Raw genomic sequence first — 19,914 nt, forward strand, 5'->3', positions numbered from 1 at the left:
TTCTAGAGCTTTCCACACACAGCAGACCCTCTGCCCAGGCCGAGCGCCTCGCAGATGCGTGCCAGGGGGCATGGGGTTCTGGCTGACAAGCGGCAACAGGTGGGGTTTCTCTGGCCTCTTTGGGGCAGCTGTGGGTGTCTCTCTTTCTTAGCCTCAAGCCCCCCTCTGACCAGCCCGGGAATCCTGCTCCAGCCCCACCTCCCCACAACTAGTCTTGCCTTTTGTGTTGCCATGGTAATCCCTGTGGCTGCCCTGGATACCCACTACTGTTCCAGAATTCTCTGTTTAGGCAGGGCAGCTCTCCCCACAGCCGGCTTAGAACACCTCCCCTTTTACCATCACTGAAGACAAAGGGTGAGGAGCTGGGGTAGGGTCACCAGCACGTGGTCTGCAAAATCAGATACTGCCTCTCCCTTCAGGTGAGTAGGGAGAGAAGCTGGTGTGAGCCAGTAACCCGGACATCACAGCTGGGACTGAGAGTCCACTCAGCAACCAAGACTTTCCACAGGCCAGAGTAGAGTAAGGACCCCTACCTTTTCCAAAAATCCCTTCCTCCCACAAGGAATAAGGTCTCCCAGCTCCACACTTAGAGGTCAAGAGAGGGAAGTCCCCTAGGTAAGGAAGACAGAAATGGGGTTTTTCTGCCAGAGGTAAGAGCTAAATGAGGAGAGAGGGTAGAAGTTTGCAGGAGAGCCCTTCTCCTTCACAGGACTCCATGGCTGGTCGGCATTCTCCACCTGCAAGCCAACAAAGGGGATTCTCAGCACTCCTACGGTCCTCTCGGACACAGGGCACCCCTGGGCTGCCCTATGAGCCCTCTTGCTAACCTACCTAGGAAGACGCCAGCCTCAGGGGCTGGTAGTACCACAAACCCACTTGCCAGGCATTGTCTGAAGGGGCAGGACAAAAATCCCTTGCGTTCAGGAGAGGCACAGTCCAATCCAGGAATTAGAGGGCACTTTTGAGAAACCAGCCCCCGACCCCACCCCTGCCCCTCGCCCTCCTGATGGTGAGCCCAGATTTCACCGTCTGCCAAATCGTCAGCAAGGGACGGCAGCCTTCACCACACCCAGCCTCTGCCCCCCAGCCTTTCCCTCTGAGAGCTGTTCGGGGGTGAGACCGGCAGACATAGCTGGTACACAGCAGCCTCTGCTGGCCGCCTCCACCTTCCACACTTTCCCTAGGGATGAAAGCAAGGCCAGCCGACCCCTCAGAACTCTGCTTGCCCTGACTTCCAGCTTGCCCGGGTCAGTCATGGTTTACACCTGTTGTCTTGACATATTACAAATAGCACATGTGTGCACACATACACACACACACACACACACACACACACCATTCACTCACAGAAGTGTCCTAGTTTGGACAATAAATTAAATGGTTTCTCTAATCACAGGCAAGGGGAGGGTCCCAGAGAGCCTGGGGAGAAAGTGAAGAAGCTCTGAGCAGAGACAAGCAACCTTCCCTCAGTCCCCAGCCAGAGCTGAAGGGACTCCCTTTCAGTCAGCACCAAGAGGGAAAGTCAGAGCCCCCGCCCTGGGCCAGGGCACCGGCATCTGGACAGGCCAGCTTGGGGAGAGAGGGGACGCAGTCCTTCCCAAGTGGGGAGATAGCTGGCAGAAGGAACACTTTCCATGTGTCTGGCAAACGGCCACTCGGAGCAGAGGGCATGGGCCCATCCACAGCGCCGGAGGGCAGCCCCACCCAACTGGATGCCTGGTACTGCTCTGGGCTGTGGTCTCTGCCTGGGTCCCCGAAGGCCCACCCAGATTGCAAAGCCCCTCTCCTCCTCACCCTCCTCTTCATCTGCTTTCCCCCAGCCCACTCCCTAACCTGAACTGCAAAATCAAAGAAGACTGTTCACAGCCCCCCATCCCCAACCTAAGACATGAGGAAGAGAAATCAGAGCCATCTGCCCTACAGTACCAGGACTCCCGGATGCCTTCCTTTTGTGCTGTTACCTCGTTGATGCAGGGCTCTTGGGGATCGCCTTTTGCTCCACCTATCTAAGCTGGGATTCCTAAGTCAAAGGTTTAGGGACCACCACTGTGTTTCTTTTTGGGGTGGGAATGGGGTCAGGGGTATTGGAGAATGTCTATGTCCTATCAGGGAAGTTCACATAAATTAGCTGCAAAGTAATACACAGATGCATATTAGCGACATCAGGCACCAATAGTTGTGCATTTTAGGGACTCAGATAGCAACAACAGTCCCCATTCCATAGTCATTCTAATAGGTACGAGGTGATATCTCATTGTGGTTTTAATTTGCATTTCTCTGATAATTAGTGATATTGAGCATTTTTTTATGAGTCTGTTGGCCACCTGTATATTTTCTTTGGAAATATGTCTATTCAGATCCTCTGCCCATTTTTTAATTGGATTTTTTTTTTTTTTTGCTATTGAGTTGCATGATTTCTTTATGTATTTCGAATATCAATCCTTCATCAGATACATGATTTGAAAATATTTGCTCCCATTTGGGAGGTGGTCTTTCCGTTTTGTTGATGGTTTCCTTTGCTGCGCAGAAGCTTTTTATTTTGATGGAGTACCAATTGTTTATTTTTTGCTTTTGTAGCCTTTGCTTTTGGAGTCAGATCACAAAATCATCACCAAGACCAAGGTCAAGGAACTTACCTGTGTTTTTTCATATCTATGGTTTTAGGTCTTACATTCCAGTCTTTAATCCCCTTTGAGTTAATTTCTCTGAATGGCGTAAGATAGCCTAGTTTCATTCTTCTGCATGTGGCCATCCAGTTTTCCCAACATCAGATGTTGAAAAGACTATCTTATCCGCATTGTATATGCATGCCTCCTTTGTTGTAAATTAATTCGCCATATATATGTGAGTTTATTTCTGAGGTCTCTATTCTGCTCCATTGATCTATGTGTCTCTTCTTTCTTTTATTTATTTATTTATTTGACAAAGATCACAAGTAGGCAGAGAAGCAGGCAGAGAGAGAGGAAGGGAAGCAGACTCCCTGCTGAGCAGAGAGCCCGATGCAGGGCTCGATTCCAGGATCCTGGGAATCATGCATGACCTGAGCCGAAGGCAGAGGCTTTAACCCACTGAGCCACCCAGGCACCCCTATGTGTCTCTTCTTATGCTGATTTTATACCGTCTTGATGACCATAGTTTTGTGATAACAGTTTGATACAGGGAGTGTGATGCCTGCACAATCTTCTCTATCAAGATTGCTTTGGCTATTTGGAGTCTTCTGTGTTTCCACACAAATTCCATGATAGTTTGTTCTTTTTCTGTGAAACATGCCCATTGGAATTTTGATAGGGATTGTGCTGAATCTGTAGATTGTTTGGGGGTGGTATGAACATGTGACAATATGAATCTTTCCAATCTGTGATCACAGAGTATCTTTCCATTTATTTGTGTCTTCTTCAATTTCTTACGTCAATGTCTTATCATTATTAGCATACAGGTCTTTTACCTCCTTGGTTAAACTTATTCCTAGGTGTTTTATTCACTCTGATGCAATTGTAAATGGGATTGCTTTCTTAACATCTCTTTCTGCTAGTTTGTTGTTAATGTATGGAAATGCAAGATTTTTATATATTGGCTTTGTACCTTGTGACTTTACTGAATTTGCCTATTACTTCTAACAGTGTTGTTTTTGTTTTTGTTTTTGTTTTTTAAGATTTTATTTATTTGACAGACAGAGATCACAAGCAGGCAGAGAGGCAGGCAGAGAGAAAGGAAAGGAAACAGGCTCCCTGCTCAGCAGAGAGCCCGATAAGGGGCTCAATCCCAGGACCCTGGGATCATGACCTGAGCCAAAGGAAAAGGCTTAACCCACTGATCCACTCAGGCGCCCCCTAACAGTGTTTTGATGAAGTCTTTTAGGGCTTTATAAAATCTTGTCACCCTCAAATTGGGACAGTTTTACTTCTTCCTTACCAATTTGGATGCCTTTTATTTATTTTCCTTCCCTAAGCACTCTAGCTAGTACTTCCGATACTAGTTTACTAAAAATGGTGAGCATGGACATGGACCTCCTGATCTTGTTCCTCATCTTAGAGGAAATGATTTAGCTTTTCACCATTGCGTATGATGTTGGCTATGGGCTTAATATGTGGCCTTTATTATGTCAAGGCACTCTGCATCTATAACCACTTTTTTGAGAGTTTTTAATCATGAATGGATGTTGAATTTTGTCAAATGCTTTTTCTGTATCTATTAAGATGATCATGTGATTTTTATCCTTCATTTTTTTAATGTGGTGTATCATGTTGATTTCAAACATGATGGATGTCAAACCATCCTCGCAATGATGGAATAAATCCCACTTGATCATGGTATGTAATTTTTTGAATGTATTATTAAATTCAGTTTGGTAACATTTTGTTGAGGATGTTTTCATCCATGTTCACCAGAGATAATGGCCTATAAATTTCTTTTCTTTTTCTGTGTGCCCCTGTCAGTTTTGGTATCAGAGCAGTGCTAGCCTTGTAAAATGAGTTTGGAGGTGTGCCTTCCTCTTCAACCAATTCCTGTTTTTCTGTTTAGTCTTGAAATTTGTCTGGTTCTAGGAACTTATCCATTTCTTCTAGGCTGTCCAATTTGTTGATGTTTAATTGCTCAGAGCAGGCTCTTACGATGCTTTGTATTTGTGGAATCAGTTATAATGTCTCCTCTTTCATTTCTGATTTTTTTGAGACTTTTCTTTCTTTTTTGGTGAACCTGGTAAAAAGTTTACCAATTTTATTTCAAAGAACCATCTCTTAGTTTCACTTATCTTTTATATTACCTTTTCAGTCTCTATTTCATTTATTTCCACTTTGGTCTGTTATTTCCTCCTACGAACTTTTGGCTTCATTTGATCTTTTTCTAGTTCCTTCTTGAAGTGTTTGAGTTAGGCATGTGTCACTATGAACTTTCCTCTTAGAACTGCTTTTGCTGCATCCCATAAATTTTCATATGTTGTATTTCCATTTTCATTTGACTCAAGGTATGCTTTTATTTCTCCTTCGACTTCTTTGTTGACCCGTTGGTTGTGCAATAGCCTGTTGTTTAATGTCTACATATTGGTGCTTTTTCCAGTTTTTCTTCTTGTAATTAATTTCTAGTTTCATACCATAGTGGTTGGAAAAGATCCTTGATATTATTTCAGTCTTCTTAAATGTATTAAGACTTGTTTGTGGCCTTAACATATAGTCTATTCTGGAGAATGTTCCATGTGCCCTTGAGAAAAATGTGTATTCTGCTGCTTTTGAATGGGATGTTCTGTATATATCTATTAAGTCCTTCTGATCTAATGTGTCACTTAAGGCCAGTGTTTCCTTATTGATTTTCTGTCTGGATGATCTATCCGTTGGTGTAACTGGGATATTAAAGTCCCCCTCTATTATTGTATTGCTGTCTATTTCTGCCTTCAGGTCTGTTAATATTTGTTTATAGATTTAGATGATCCTATGTTGAGTGCATAAATATTTACAAATGTTACGTAAATAGGAAGCATTTAATTCAGCCATTATGCCCATAGCAAGGAAACCAGGGAAAAATCCACAAAGGAAAGAAATACTTGAGCTGGGCACTATAGGAAGAGTAAAGTCCTGCTAGTGGGAGAAAAAAATGGAATAGTGGAAGCAGCTTGGAAAAGCACAGAAGTCTGAACCCGTGGTGTTTGATCAGGGAAGTGAAGTCCAGAGAGTCCAGGGGAGGGATTGATAGGTCAGGGTACAAAGGACCTTGATAGAAGGTTGAGGAGACTAGACACATCCTGTAGATAAAGGCCTCCTCCTCAACCACCTCCCATGTGACCAGGAGACATTCCTATCCTCAGTCTCACCATCAATACTGGAATAATCATGCTTCCCCTACCCTGCTTCCATGAAGGCTACAAACTCCCTGTCACTGGGACTGGGTTGGCTGGTGAGTCACTCCATGAATATCTGATAGGAGGTCCATGTGTTAATTAAGCATTCATCTAATGTTGCATATATGATAATCTATTATCAGCACTGCTAATCAGAGACCTTCACTAAGAAGCTGTAGGGAGCATCCAGAAAGCAATGAACCAACTTTGGTCCACTCACCTAGAGTAACCACCTCAAGATGCATTCATTCATTCATTCATTCATTCATTCATTCATGTGGACAGAGTACATAGGCTTTGATAACTCTGTAGTCTTCAGCCTTAGTTTCCCTGTCTACAAAATGAAAATACTAGCATCAAATTTGTTGAGTTTTTATTAAATTACTGTATAGAGACTGCCTGGTTCATACTGGCACCAAATAAATGACAGCTATTAGTTCTGAGGTATAGTACCTTGGGTTAGGAGCTGGGGATTTGAAAATGAGTAAAAGGTCTAAGAAAATAAGAATATAAGTAAGAATAAGAAAATGACTAAAAGTTTTGGCCACAGGACTTCATGATCCACAAAACAGCATATGAGAGCTGAGTACAAAGTGCCATGAAAATTCAGAGAAAGGCTGATTGGGTAATCTGAGCCTGCACTTAAAGCAGTAGCATTAATTCGCAGTATAAGTTCATAAGCAGAATTGAGCCTACAGGGAGGTGCCATGGCACCTCGGGTGGTTGCTTGAGTTTGTCTTTGTCAAAAGTTCCTCTAAAGTCCACATTGAAAGACTTTACAGTTTGTAAGTCAGAAGTCCTCTCCAGCATGAGACCACATTGGCTGGGCTAATCAGAGCTTAGGAGAAGGAATGGGCCCAGATAACCCCCATTCTAGCTTCCTCCTCTCCTGCACCAAGAAAAACCAAGACAAGGCCCACCATCCCATTCCCTTCCACATTGAAAAAGTGTCAAAGAGCAAGTGGGATTTCTAGATGCTGAAAGTAACTATAACTGGAACAACACGCCAACTGCACAAGTAGGCAATGGGGGTGATCTGGCTCCGTCTCTTCTCTCGCAATATCTATAAAGGAGCATTTGACAATAGTTTTCTCAGTGAGAATCAACAGTGGAATGTGGTCACCATGGAAGCTAATTCAACCTCAAATACATTGATTACAACATAATATTTAGATGTAGGCAAATAACAGTCCTATTTATCAGAATATCCTGGGCCTTGGGACCCAAGCCAGGTGCTGCACTTTAAAAGGGGCAAACTGGGGCGCCTGGGTGGCTCAGTGGGTTAAGCCGCTGCCTTCGGCTCAGGTCATGATCTCAGGGTCCTGGGATCGAGTCCCGCATCGGGCTCTCTGCTCAGCAGGGAGCCTGCTTCCCTTCCTCTCTCTCTACCTGCCTCTCTGTCTACTTGTGATTTCTCTCTGTCAAATAAATAAATAAAATCTTTAAAAAAAAAAGGGGGGGGGGCAAACTGGAATGACTTCAGAGAAGATAGTATGGGACTCAAAATCATGGTTGAAGGAACTAGAAAAAAATAAGCTGGGCGCAGCAGCTTTCTTCTAATGTCACCATAACTGTGACATCATTTCCCAATCAAAAAAGAGGTGCCACAGTGAAGGGGAGAAATGTCTTACTAACGGCTACTCAAGAACAATGAATCCTAGAGGGTGTCCCCTCAGTCCTTGCACTTTAGGTTCTTGGGCTATTTGGCCCCCTCCCACACCCCAGTGTTCAAGAGTAGTTCCTCTAGTCTGTCTGTCCCTGGGCTTTATTTATGACTCTAGGACCCACCTGGAGGCCACCCTCCAAAGTTCCCTATGAGTATGCACCCGGACCCTCTGCACGGATAACCTTGGTCCTCTCCTATGGTCCTTCATCCTCTCCCTCCCACTGCCTCCTCTGGTGTCAGCCTCCAGCTGGGTTGTCATGCTTGGCTCTGGGGCTGGGCTGGGGATGGAGGACAGTGAGGAGGCCCTAGGGGAAGGGTCTGCAGATGCAGTTAGACCCTCTATGTATAAAGATTAATTTCCTACTACCTTCTAAGCGAATATTGTCTTGTTTCCTTTCTCATATAAGTTCCAATAGAAAACTCTCCTCCTATTACCTTAATCTTGTGACTCCAGGAAGAGAAAGAAAAATGTATTCCAACACATCTAAAATGTTGTCAGATAGAAGAGGAGTTATTGGTCCATTTGTGTAAGCCCCAAGACGGATAATTTAGACAAATGGTGAAGTCACAGGGGAACATAACTGCAAATAGCTAGAGTTGCCCAGGAAAGAACTACTTATGTCCCAGGAGGGGGTGACAGGGCAGAAAGTGTTCAAACGTAGGTGGGAGTGGCACTTCTAGAAATGATTTGCTGGGAGATTCCAGCATGGAACAGATGTAAGGATCAAATCTCTACAAGACTCTAACTTCGATTCTTAGATTCATGTAATTAGCAGTGTATTTCCATGGGACCAAAGGTTGGGAAAGCAGCTGAACTAGTAAACTGATGGAAAATACTTCTAAATTAATTGGTGTGGGGTAAGTATCATGAATAGAAGTCCTTTATGGTATCATCCACCTCTAAGATTCCCATTTTGTGATTCCAGGTTCTGAAAGAGCGTCAGCTACTGGCCAGATTCATCCAGCTGATAAGATGCAGGTCAACAGTCTGTCTCAGGACGACAACTGGTGTGTGTGTGTGTGCATGAGTGTGTGTGTGTTTGTGTGTGTCTTGAAAGGGGAATGGAGATCAGAGTAGAAAACAACAGACATTTTCTGAAGGGCCATAGCATGGGCACATACACACATACACACACACACACACACACACACACACATCACACACACACAGAGGCAATCCAGAGCTGGACTTGAAGCTGGTGGCAGAGATGAGATCCAACAATCTTGGGGCCTGATCAATCACACAATCGCTCCCCTCCCCTAGTTGCTGGTCTGGGGTCTGTTGTTAGGGAAACAGTGGCTCCCACTTCCTCCATCAAAGCCAGCAGGGTGCCGTTCATATCCAGCGAGGAGGACGAAGGCAACCTAAGACACCAACCCTCAGAACCAAAGTGTTTCTGCCAAAGTACAAGCAGGGACAGAGGGCAGGGCTGAGCAAGGACACGACCGTGATCACAACCCAGAAAGCCAGAGGCCTACCGTGCCCACCTTCAGCCATGTCTGTGGGCTCTGTGACTATGGCTGACTGTCCTCCGGTCACCCCTACCCAACATCCCCTTTCTCACTCCCCTTCTAACTGTCCCCCAAGCTCCTGCTGTCTGCTTCTGTTCCTCTAAGGCAGAGCTGACAGGCAGAAGACACAGGATGTTTCCTGTCCTGGATTCTGCTCTCACTCAGGGCGTGCCCAGACCTCAATGGTTCAAGGGCCGACCTCCCCATAGAGTTCTTTTCACCGGCTCCCCACTACAGCTGCAGCCTCCCAACATCAACTGTAGGTAAAGCACCCTTTAGCAGGTCTTTTTTATACCCTACCCCGCCACCTCCACTGTACATGGAGTCAAAAAAGGCCAGTCAATAACCAGCCAAAAAGCTGCTTCCAAAAGGGCAGCAGCCCCTTTAACCTAATCTCCCCCTCTTTAACCTAAAATGCTGAGTCTCAGTGTGGCCAGTGTAGTAGGCCACCTTCCTCTCTCTCCCTAAAGGAGTATCAGCTACTGGCCAATCCCTGTGGAGGGGCTTCCACAGGTCCCATGGGGTACACCCTTGCGGCTTCCTAAGTGGCAGGTGAACAAACCCTGGACTCAGCTCTAACCCTCTTGTGCTCCTAGACACTCCTCTCTCCTCTGCTTCTTAGGAAACACAGACACAGCAACAGCATCAATCCGTGGGAGCAGGCAACCCCCTACTCAGAGCTCAGCCCATTAGCTGGTGAGTCCACCACCAACCAATGTCATTGGAAGCCACCCCTCTCGCGACCAGCATTACTTTCAAGGCCAAATAAATAAATAAATAAATAAAGACCCGAAATGCTCATTTAAAATAACTGCTTTTAAAATGCCATATGGCCTTACGCGCAGAGAAAGCATCCCCCCCCCCTTCTCCAAGCACCCCTACTTCCCCCACCTCCGTGTTTCTGCCCAGTTCTTAGTGCTCAGGCCTCAAACGAACTCAGTTTGGGTCCTGTCTGAACACCAAGGCCACCAGCAGCACCCCAGCTCCGCCCTCGGGGGGGTGGGGGTAACAGGCAAGGAGGTTATTGGGGAAGCCTCACCAGAACAGGCCATCCCTCCTCCTCCCCCAGCTCTAGACACCCCCTCTCCAGGGCACAGAAGACTCTGCCCACTTGCCCACCCTTCTTCAAATAGCTCAGCCCTCAGTCCCACCCCGCAAGACACACCGGCTCTCCAAACCCAGTGGGAGAACAGCCATCCTGGTCCTGAGGTAAGGTGGAGAGGGAGAGCGGAGCCAACAGGGACACAGGCCATGGACACAGCAGAAACCCTCGAGAAGAATCTTACTGTTCACGGTTTGAGAGGAGACACCATTTAGGAAGCACCTCGTGCCAGGCACTCTGCTACTTTATTTCAGATCCTCTCAGTAACCCAGGAAGTGAGTTTATGAGTAAGGACACAGTGGCTCAGAGAAGTGAAGTAACTTGCTAGAAAGTAGCACCTACCTAGTCTTTGATGACCTCTCGCCCTAGAAGACTGACTCCCCACTGACCTCCCCTACTCAGGCCTGGGAGATCAGAAGGACCCCTGTGCACCAAGAGGCAAAAGCTAACTTCCCACTGTGGGGAAGCAGCAGCAGGGGGGTTTCCTTGCAGGAGTCAGAAGCTCCGGAGGAAATAGCCCCGCAGGATATTAAATACCGCCTGGAGCCCCTTTCCAAGGTTCCACCCCAGATGCAGCCACCAGGCTACTTCAGCCAGTACTGCAAGCCTCCGTGGCTCCCCTTCAGCAAAACCTGTGGAGAATGTTACAAGCCCGGGAGGAAAAAGCCAGAGACTTACCCTGGGACGAAGTCCTCCCTTTCAGGTGAGTCTTAGCCTGGAGGCAAACCTCCAGGGGATAGAGGAGTGGCATTCTGTATCAGACCCTCTGTTCCCAGTCCACCAGCTTCACCCTAACCAGGGGCACTCCTGTACCCGCCCCCTCCACGCCCCCACCCTCACCTCCCCCTCCCCCGCCACTGCAGATCCCAGGGGTGGGGACCATGAGCCCAGCAGAAGGCAGAAGGCAGCAAGGGCCCCAGCCCTGTCTTCTTCAAGAGCCTTTCGGCAATATTTGCCTCCGAGGCCAGCTGGAACCATTTGGGGAGGGTACCACACCAATAACCCCAGCCTAGCCCCTTCCTGTGTGGGCTGGACCAGTGGGCAGCCCTGTCATCCAGGCTTTCAAAAGCTCAGGTGATCCAAAAAGGCATAGAGGATAATCTGGATTCCACACTAAGAATTCTTTAGTTCTGGTGCTGGGAGATAACCCTGAAGGTCAGCGCGGTGGGAGAGGCAATGCCCTAGTATTTGCGTCTGTTATTCGCATTATCCAAGGTCTAGTTAAATAGACCAGCTATGCAGGAGCCAAGGCTGGGGTCCAGGTCCCCACCTTTACTCTCAGGACTTTCCCACACAGAGGAGGCCCTCTGCACACTTTCTTGCTCCCCTCAGGTGACTACCACATGAGTACTACTCATCAGATTTCCTTCCAGAACCCACTTCTTGGCGAGTCGATGTTCCCAGTTCACGTTCAGGGCAGAAAAATAGCGCCAACAATGCGTCCAGGCTACGTGGAGTATATCAGCCAACACCAGAGCAACTTCCAAGCCTCGGGGTGGAATCAAGTGCTCAAAACCGACCCAAACAAAAGTAGCCAGGGGATCGAGTGAGTAACCAAAACCCTTGGCAAGCTGTGGGTTGCTATTGGGGGAAGGGGCCAAAGGAGGGCTCTACTGCCCAAGAGAAAGGTACTGACTGTCCCCAACTTATGATGATCTTTCGACTTTATGATGGTGCCAAAGTGATGCGCGTTCAGTAGAAACCATAGAATCTGAATCTTTTTCCCGGGCTGCGATATGCAGTACAATACTCTGGCGATGAGCCCTGGCAGCGAACCCCAGCTCCCAGTCAGCCCCACGATCAGAGCTGTCAACAGCCAACACTCGGACAACCTTTCTGTATGCATGTAACCATCCTGGTTTTCACTTTCAGTACAGTATTCAAAAAGCTACGTGAGCTGTCCAGCACTTTATTAAAAAGTAGGCTTTGTGTTACATGATGTTGTCCAGCTATAGGCTAATAATAATTGTGCTAAGCATGTCTAAGTTAGGCTAGACTATGTTATGACGTTCAGTAGTTCAGCTGCGTTAAATGCATTTTCCACTTTTGATATTTTCAACTTACAGGTGGTTTCAGGAGATGTAACCGCACCGTAAGTCAAGGAAGATCTGTAATAATCCAGAACTCAGTCTTCTGTCCAATTCAGAGACATAGTTATAGAAGGCAGCAAAGCAAAGGACTAACTGTTTCAGAATCTTGAGTCTCAAACTAGTTCAGATTTACTTCATCCTCGTTTTACCTAAGCTTGGGGCCAGGACAAACTGCATGTTCTTCATAGCGGGGGGTCAGTCTCTTTCCGTCCACATCTCTGGGAGACATGGGCTCTAACTGCATGCCAGGAGGCCGAGTAGGCAGGCTTACCCAGTCCCCATGAAACTGCAGAGTACCAGGCACTCCACTTGCCCAGGCTTGTCCTGGCTTCTTGCCTATTCAAGCCTGCTTCCCTCGGGGGCTCAGAATGGTCCACTCCCTCCCTGGGACTCATCCCTGAAAGGCTAGAAGTCCCCGCTCCGGTGCAAAGGGAGGAGTACGCACACGGTGGCACACAAATATTACAGAAATGGAGTCCTAGTCCAAAGGGGTGGAGGAAAGGAGAGCCTTCGCGGGGAGCAGGGATGCCACCGCAGCACATGAGAGCGCTCTTCGCCCCCTGCCCCAACACACACAATTCCAAGTTCATTTCCCAAGACCACATTCTCTCAGCCATAGCCACTAGCTGCCTACCACAAGGCTTCAGAAGGGCTCTCCGTTGCCCTATCCTTTGGCTGCTGGTGTTGCGTCCTCTGTGCTGGGTCTAAGCATGATAACTGGGGAGTGTGAAAAGAAGCAGAGATAAAATAAATTCAAATTTTATTTTCAGGGAAGAAACAAATTTGTCTTCAAAATTACCTGAAAATACTCTGTATAGTTTAGGCAGACACACAAATGAAAAGCAAATAAGTAAATAAATAAAATTTAAAAAGAAACAGATGGCACGGTGCCCCTCTATTTGGCGTGCCTGGATTCGTTCACAGGTATAGGTCCTGACTCGTAGAAATGTTTTCACTCCAATGCAGCAAATATATCCAGGCGGTGCAGAAAGACACTGCCCCTGGCTGGCGGCCCACTATGCATCAGCGTCAGAGGCCAAGATGGCTGAAGCAGGAGATGACCCTCCTGGGTAGGAGGACCACTGCCAAGTTTGATGGAGACACAGTAACCAGGGTAAAGTGCCCAAGTTCTCTGTCAAGAGGTAATCAGCATGAGGGTCTCAACTACTCCCTCATCCCAAGGGGAGGGGGGAGTGGCGGTACACAGGGAACAAGGGAGGAAGTTTACCCTACCAGAAAACCCCAACCCCACTATTCTGGGGAAATCCAAAAGTTTTACTTTCCTGAATCTGCAGCCACTTAGGGAGTCTGATATTTGTCCCTGACCAGAGATGAGGTATGTATGCACTTAAGGAATGTTTGACAGGTGAAGTCTGACACGTGGTAAGTACTTAACAAAAGATAGCAATTAAAATCATTATTATTATTATTGTTATTATTATTTCCCCAGACAAGCATTCCTTTCTTCCCAGATGCCTTATCTACCTCCTCCCAAATCCTTGGTAAACAGAGTCAAGGGTAAGTGTCCCTCTAGCACACTCAGGGCCCTCAAAGCCAAGTTGCAAACTGAAACTGCAGGCAAGCAATTCTTCCAAGTACACTATGGAGACCCTCATCACAGAGGCCATGAGAAGCTGCCGGTAAGAACGTCTGTCATCCCCCGGGTCCTCCTTCACCTTTGACCTTGCTAAAGGCCTGAGCGTGGGTGGGCGCTGAGTCGTCAGGAGAGGAGTCTGAGGTTTAAATCCTGGATCTTTCCCAACCTAGAGCAATCCTGAGCAAGGAACCTCTCTGCAAAAATGTTATCTCCTCTGCCAAAAGAAAAAAGAAAACAAACCTTGCTTACTAAGCACCAGACATTGCATTTTTCTCTGTGACTCCTTATAATTCCCTGGTCGACAGAGGGTGCTGAGCAGAATATGCAGGGAGGGGAAGATTTGCTCCTTTTCCTTTTCTGACCACTCTCTGTCCCCTTGAAAGGGCATGGGTTTGCCGGCACCAACTGAAGATCAAACTACCACCAGGACCTCCTACATGCCCTTGTTTTCTGAAAGGTTGAACCTGTGTAAGCCCAAGGTCAACAGCATCAAATGGGAGCCAAACACGATTTCTCTACTGAACAAAGGAAAACATTCAGGTACAAAGGAAAGACTGAGTCTGCATATGGTCGGGGGGCGGGGGGGGGGCGGGGGGGGGGAGGCCAGAGTCATGGAGCAGACACAGCTCAGCTTCAACCTGGCCCCATATTCTCTCTGCCTATCTTTACAGGCCAGTCCAGTTGCCTGAAAACCAGCTCTAGAAGTAATTATGACAACAATAGGACTCAAAATTCCCAAATGTAATAATCATCGGGGGGGTGGGGAGAAACCACCCAAATAACTGATGCAAAAACGCACAGTTCAGAACACACGTCTCCTAACCAACTCAAACTGAAAACTGAGGTTCCACGAAAACCACCTCAAAGGGTAAATTCTGCTTCCCCACTGGGATTTCCCAGACACACCCTGACCCTAATCCAGCTCTTTGAAACTACCTGAGCCAAGGGTGAGTAGCCTGGTTAGAAAGGAACAATGCACTGTGTGTCCTAGAAGGTCGGTGTGTTCCCGGATACCCGAGGGAAAGGAGGTCAGGCTGTTTCCCTCTAAAGAACGAATGAATGGCAAAGCGTTGAGACTTTTCTCAAGTCAGTACCATCAATTAATTACATTCTATTTGAGCTACGGTGTCTGCTCACTGCTGCGTTTTTTTTCCCTTTGCATTCTTTAAAATTATAATTCACATACCATAAAATTCACCTTTTTAAGGTGTATAATCCAGTGGTTTTTACTATTGCTCACTGCCACTGGGGTCTAAACCTCCGAGTGGAGAAAGTGGTACAGGAAAGGAAGAAGAGGGTCTGAATTGGATTCAAGCAAACAAACAAAATCTGCCACGTGGAGAAAGTACTCCAAAGCTTAAGGAAGATTGTGATCAAAATCTAAATACCATCTCTCTCTTAAAAATATTTACCATATTGAAAACAGGATTATGTTTCTGGTTTTAAGGTAGGGATAAGAAGTGGAAGAGGCGACTGAACCTAGCCACCCATTTCCTTCAGAGATGCTAAAGGCTTATCACTTCCAACACCCTGCTTCAGACCCAGTGGCCCTCCTGTCCACGGTCAGGAAAAGGGGTGTCACACTGCCCTCTAGTAGCCGGCCGGGGGAATGACAGCCAGCCACACACCGGACCGGCCGGGAGGTCTCTGCTGGATGTTCTGTTCTCAGCACACAAAGGCAGAAAGATCAGAGGGAGAAAAATTTATAAATTTTCACCGATGCCTATCAAACACAGAGCTCACCTACAGTAGAATCTATCTGTTTCCCCTCCACCTCAGTCTCTGCTTGAAAACAGATTTCTTTGTTAAGGAAAAAAAAATGTGGTTTTAAGGGTTCCAAAAACATTGGAGCCTGTCTTACTTAGGGGGCTATACTTCAGGCCGCTGTTACAAAAATACCACAGACTTGGGGGGGGTGGGGGGGCTTGAACAACATATATTTATTTCTCACAAGCCTGGAGGCTGGGGGTGGGGGTAAGATCAAGACACTAGCAGCTTGATCTGGTGCCTGCCAAGGGCTGGCTTCCTGATTCAGAGGCCAGCTTCTCACTGTGTCCTCACACAGTAGAATGAAAAGGGAGCTCTCTGGGGTCTCTTTTACAAGGTCACTAATCTCATTCATGAAGCTCCGCCCTCAGGACCTAATCACCTCCTGAAGATCCTACCTCCTAATACCATCACCTTGGGGCTAGGATTTCAACATGGGAATGGGGCAGGGGAGGTTGGCCGTTCAGTCCACACTGGCCTCCTAAAGTAAGTTGTTCTTAAAAAAGTATGGGGCCGGGGCGCCTGGGTGGCTCAGTGGGTTAAGCCTCTGCCTTCGGCTCAGGTCATGATCCCAAGGTGCTGGGATCGAGCCCCGCATCAGGCTCTCTGCTCAGTGAGGAGCCTGCTTCTTCCCCTCTCTCTGCCTGCCTCTCTGCCTCCTTGTGATCTCTCTCTGTCCAATAACAAATAAAACCTTTAGAAAAAAAAAAAAAGAAAGAAAGTATGGGGCCCAACTACGATGAAGTTAAAACCTGAACCCATATGGAAATAGAAACCAGCTGTGGACAAGAGCTGTGACAAAGGTCTAGGAGTTGAATGTATTCACTGGCACTTTGGCTAAGGAAAGGGGATGGCTTACAAAACAGCTTGCAAAAGAGTAAACTCCGAAGTAATAATAACTTCAGAGTAGGTCCAGGGCACAGAGCCTACATTCACTGGGACCTTGTAAAATAAGCTTATTTGGGGGAAAAAATTTTAACTTACATGAAGTTGTAAAGATAGTAGAGAGAGTTTTGTTTTATTACTCTTTGCCCAGAGTTCTTGACTGTTACACAGTTTACATAACTATGGCACATTTGCCAGAACTAAGAGATTAAGAGCGGCATATTTCTAGGAACTAAATTCCAGACTTTATTTGGATTTAACCAGTTTCACCAGTAATGTTCTAACCTTGGGCCTTTTTACATAATGTTTACAACAAGAAGCCAAAGGACCAGAAAGGCAGTGTGCAACCCAGTAGGACACTGGGTTCTAGTCCCAGCTCTTATTCATGCTAACTGCAGAACCTTCGAGTTTGTTTTCTGAGCTTGTCTCCTCTCTGACAAACTCCATCTCACAAATGCCGATTCTAGATGCAATTCCAGTTTACCCTTCATCTCTCTGCCTAAATACTTCTCTGACAGCTACTAGCTACAGTGAAGGAAGACACATCTCCGACTTGGCAGTGACTCCAGCTGAGACCCCCCAGTTAGAGAAGAGAGTCCCTTCGGGAATTTCCAGATTTCAGAATTGCTTCAAAACCCACGTGTGTCTCAGATGGCTGGAGGACGGACAGCCTTTCTTCAGGGGTCTGAGAAGGATGCACTGCAGCAGGGACCAGAGTTGTCCATAAACATCCATTTTTCCCTTCTTCCTGGGTGTGCATTACATTCCTGAGGTGCTCTTGAATTAGGGGGACCATGCAACTAAGCTCTAGCCAACAGAACATGAGTGGAAGTTTGCGCCACTTTTAAAGGGGGTGGGTTTTATCTGCTAAGCAGTCTCCCAAGCTCTGCTCGCCTTACTACACCACCCCAGCAACCTCGGAGGCTGTGTTAGCACTGCCATCAGCCTGGTCCCTAATCGAGTGCACGGAATAAAGCATGCCCCTCCCACTACCCCAGGCTGAAACTACCCTGGACGTTACATGAGGAAGGAGAAAAAATTTTAAAAATCCTATTATAATAAGTTAGCCCATTTGGTGGCTGTCATGACAGTTTAGTCTAACACAGTGCCAAATGTCATTCCCTTGGAGCAAGACCTTGCTTCTGGATCTGCGCTCGGAGCCTCAGGTGCATGGAACTTAGGTGACCACATGCCCACATTCATCCTCGCAAGGCCTCTCTTCTCTTTCCCCTTCCCTCCATCATTCCCCCTTCCAGTTCTATCCTGTCCCCTTTCACAGACTCGTTTCCAGTGAGTTAAGATATATATATGCCCCTTTAAATTGTTGCTTAGTGTGTTTAATTTACTTAGCTGGTTTTTGCTATAAATTGAATTTTTTATTTTCCTTACCTAGAGTCCATCATGTCACAGCAGTTCCTAATAGCCTGCATCTGACTGCTTGTATAATATTCTAGCCATGCATATACCACTTTTTATTTATCAATTCCCTTAGGGACAGACATCTAAGTTGCTTCCAGCTTCTTGCTACCCAAACTATACATAGATAAACATCCTTTTATGTTACTCCTTGTGGATCTGTGCAAGCTTCTCTGAAGGCTATAGCCAGCAATGGAAGTGCTTTGATGTGCAGTGTATGCATACTTAATGCATTAGTTACCTATTGCTATATAACAAATTACCTCAAAACTCAGCAGCTTAAAACAATAATACCTATAGAATGAGATAAAATGTTGGTAAATCATGCATCTGATAAGAGACTTGTAACCAGAATATATAAAGAACCATAAGAGTGTCTGTGTGTGTGTGTGTGCATGCATGTGTGTGTGCACATGTACGTATGACAGTCCAACTGAAAAATGGGCAAAGGATGAATAAACATTTCTCCAAAGAAGACTATATAAAAATGTTAAGTAACATTATGCATTGGAAAAATATGACCACTTCATCCCTGCAGGCATGGCTGTATCAAGGCAGAAAGGAAAAGGTGTTGGCAAAAGTGTGGAGAAACTGGAACTCTCATACACTGCTTTGGAAGTTGGGCAGCTCCTCGAAAAGTTAAACATGGGGTTACCTTATGACCTAGCAATGCGATTCCAAGAGCAATGAAAACGCATGCCCATACAAAGACTTGTACATAAATGCTCACGACAGCATCATTCACAACCCACAGAAAGTAGAAACAACACAAATGTCCATCAAATAATGCATGAATAAACTGTATGCTATCCATACAAGGGAATATTATTCAGCCAAAAGGAGGAATGTACTACAACACAGATGAAACTTACAAACATTATGCTCAGTGAAGAGTTAGACACAAAAGGTCACATACTGTATGACAGCTCCATGCACACTCTATATGAAATGTCTCTAATAGGCAAATCTAGAGCAACAGAGAGTAGATCAGTAGTTGCCAGGGGACAGGGGAGTTGGGGACAAGTGGGGAGTGATGGATGCCAATGGATACAAAGTTCTTATATTCACAGAGTGATCCAAATGTTTCAAAATTAATTGTAGTGATAGGTGCACAACACTGTGATATCTAAAAACCACTGAATTGTACTTCATAAGAAATGAGTAAACTGTATGGCGTGTGAGTTATATCTCAATAAATGTTTTTTAAAAATGAACATCTAGGGGCACCTGGGTGTCTCAGTTAAGTGTCTGCCTTTGGCTCAGGTCATGATCCTGGGCAACTGGGATCAAGACCCGCATCGGGCTCCCTGCTCAGTGAGGAGCCTGCTTCTCCCTCTTCCTCTGCCTGCCAGTGCCCCTGCTTGTGCTCTCTCTCAAATAAATCTTTTTAAAAAAAATAAACACCTGTTATCTCACTGTTTCTTTGCATCAAGAATTTAGAGCTAAGTGATTCTGGTTCAGGATTTCTCATGAGGTTGTGGTCATATGTCGATCAAGGCCACATTCGTCTAAAGGTTGAATGGAGGTAAAGTATCCACTTCCAAGATGGTTCACTCACACCAATGGAAAAGTCAGTGCCATCTACTGGTGAGAGGCCTCAGCTCCTCCTCTCTACATGGACCTCTCCAGATGGCTGCTTGTGTGCCCTCACGACACAGCAGCCAGCTTCTTCCAAAGCAAGGGATCTGAGAAAGTACAAGCCAGATTCAATGTCTTCTATGACCTAGCCTCAGAAGTCACACATTTCCAGTATATCCTATTGGTTACATAGGATGGCCCTATTCATTATGGGAGGGGACTGCACAGGGCTTGTATACTAGGAGCCAGGGATCATCAGGGGCCATCTTGGAAGCTCGCTATCAATACTGGATGAATAGGAAGATAATAATGACAGCCAACAATTTTGTGACACACACTATGTGCAAGCACTGTTCTAAGGTCACAATAAGCCTCTGAGGTAGGTGAGATTATCTCCATTTCACAGTTGAAGAAACTAAGGCACAAAGAAGTTAAGAAGCTTACCAAGATCACACAATTAGTAAAAGACAT

At 46.3% G+C, this 19,914-nt stretch overlaps 1 protein-coding gene across 4 annotated transcripts; it reads left to right on the forward strand.

The window, feature by feature from the left end:
- The first annotated feature begins 303 nt into the window (after nucleotides 1-303).
- Nucleotides 304-17,216, forward strand: LOC131820344 (uncharacterized). 4 transcript variants are annotated; one of them, XR_009349595.1, is made up of 11 exons: nucleotides 304-419; nucleotides 8,423-8,504; nucleotides 9,631-9,704; nucleotides 10,078-10,217; nucleotides 10,603-10,813; nucleotides 11,443-11,656; nucleotides 13,167-13,314; nucleotides 13,673-13,840; nucleotides 14,181-14,337; nucleotides 14,469-14,665; nucleotides 16,968-17,216. XR_009349595.1 is itself a non-coding variant. In XM_059155891.1 (10 exons), exons 2-10 carry the CDS (start codon nucleotides 8,470-8,472, stop codon nucleotides 14,540-14,542), a joined length of 1,221 nt encoding a protein of 406 aa, XP_059011874.1. In that variant the 5' UTR covers nucleotides 304-419; nucleotides 8,423-8,469; the 3' UTR covers nucleotides 14,543-14,917. The 4 variants fall into 4 exon arrangements, 1 of the variants encoding a protein (XP_059011874.1); XM_059155891.1 differs by lacking the exon at nucleotides 16,968-17,216 and having other exon boundaries at nucleotides 14,469-14,917; XR_009349596.1 differs by lacking the exons at nucleotides 14,181-14,337; nucleotides 14,469-14,665; nucleotides 16,968-17,216 and adding an exon at nucleotides 13,496-13,583 and having other exon boundaries at nucleotides 13,167-13,342; nucleotides 13,673-13,761.
- The last annotated feature ends 2,698 nt before the right edge of the window (nucleotides 17,217-19,914 follow it).

Source organism: Mustela lutreola, chromosome 1, assembly GCF_030435805.1.
Source record: "Mustela lutreola isolate mMusLut2 chromosome 1, mMusLut2.pri, whole genome shotgun sequence".
In the NCBI taxonomy this organism is placed as follows: Eukaryota; Metazoa; Chordata; class Mammalia; order Carnivora; family Mustelidae; genus Mustela; species Mustela lutreola.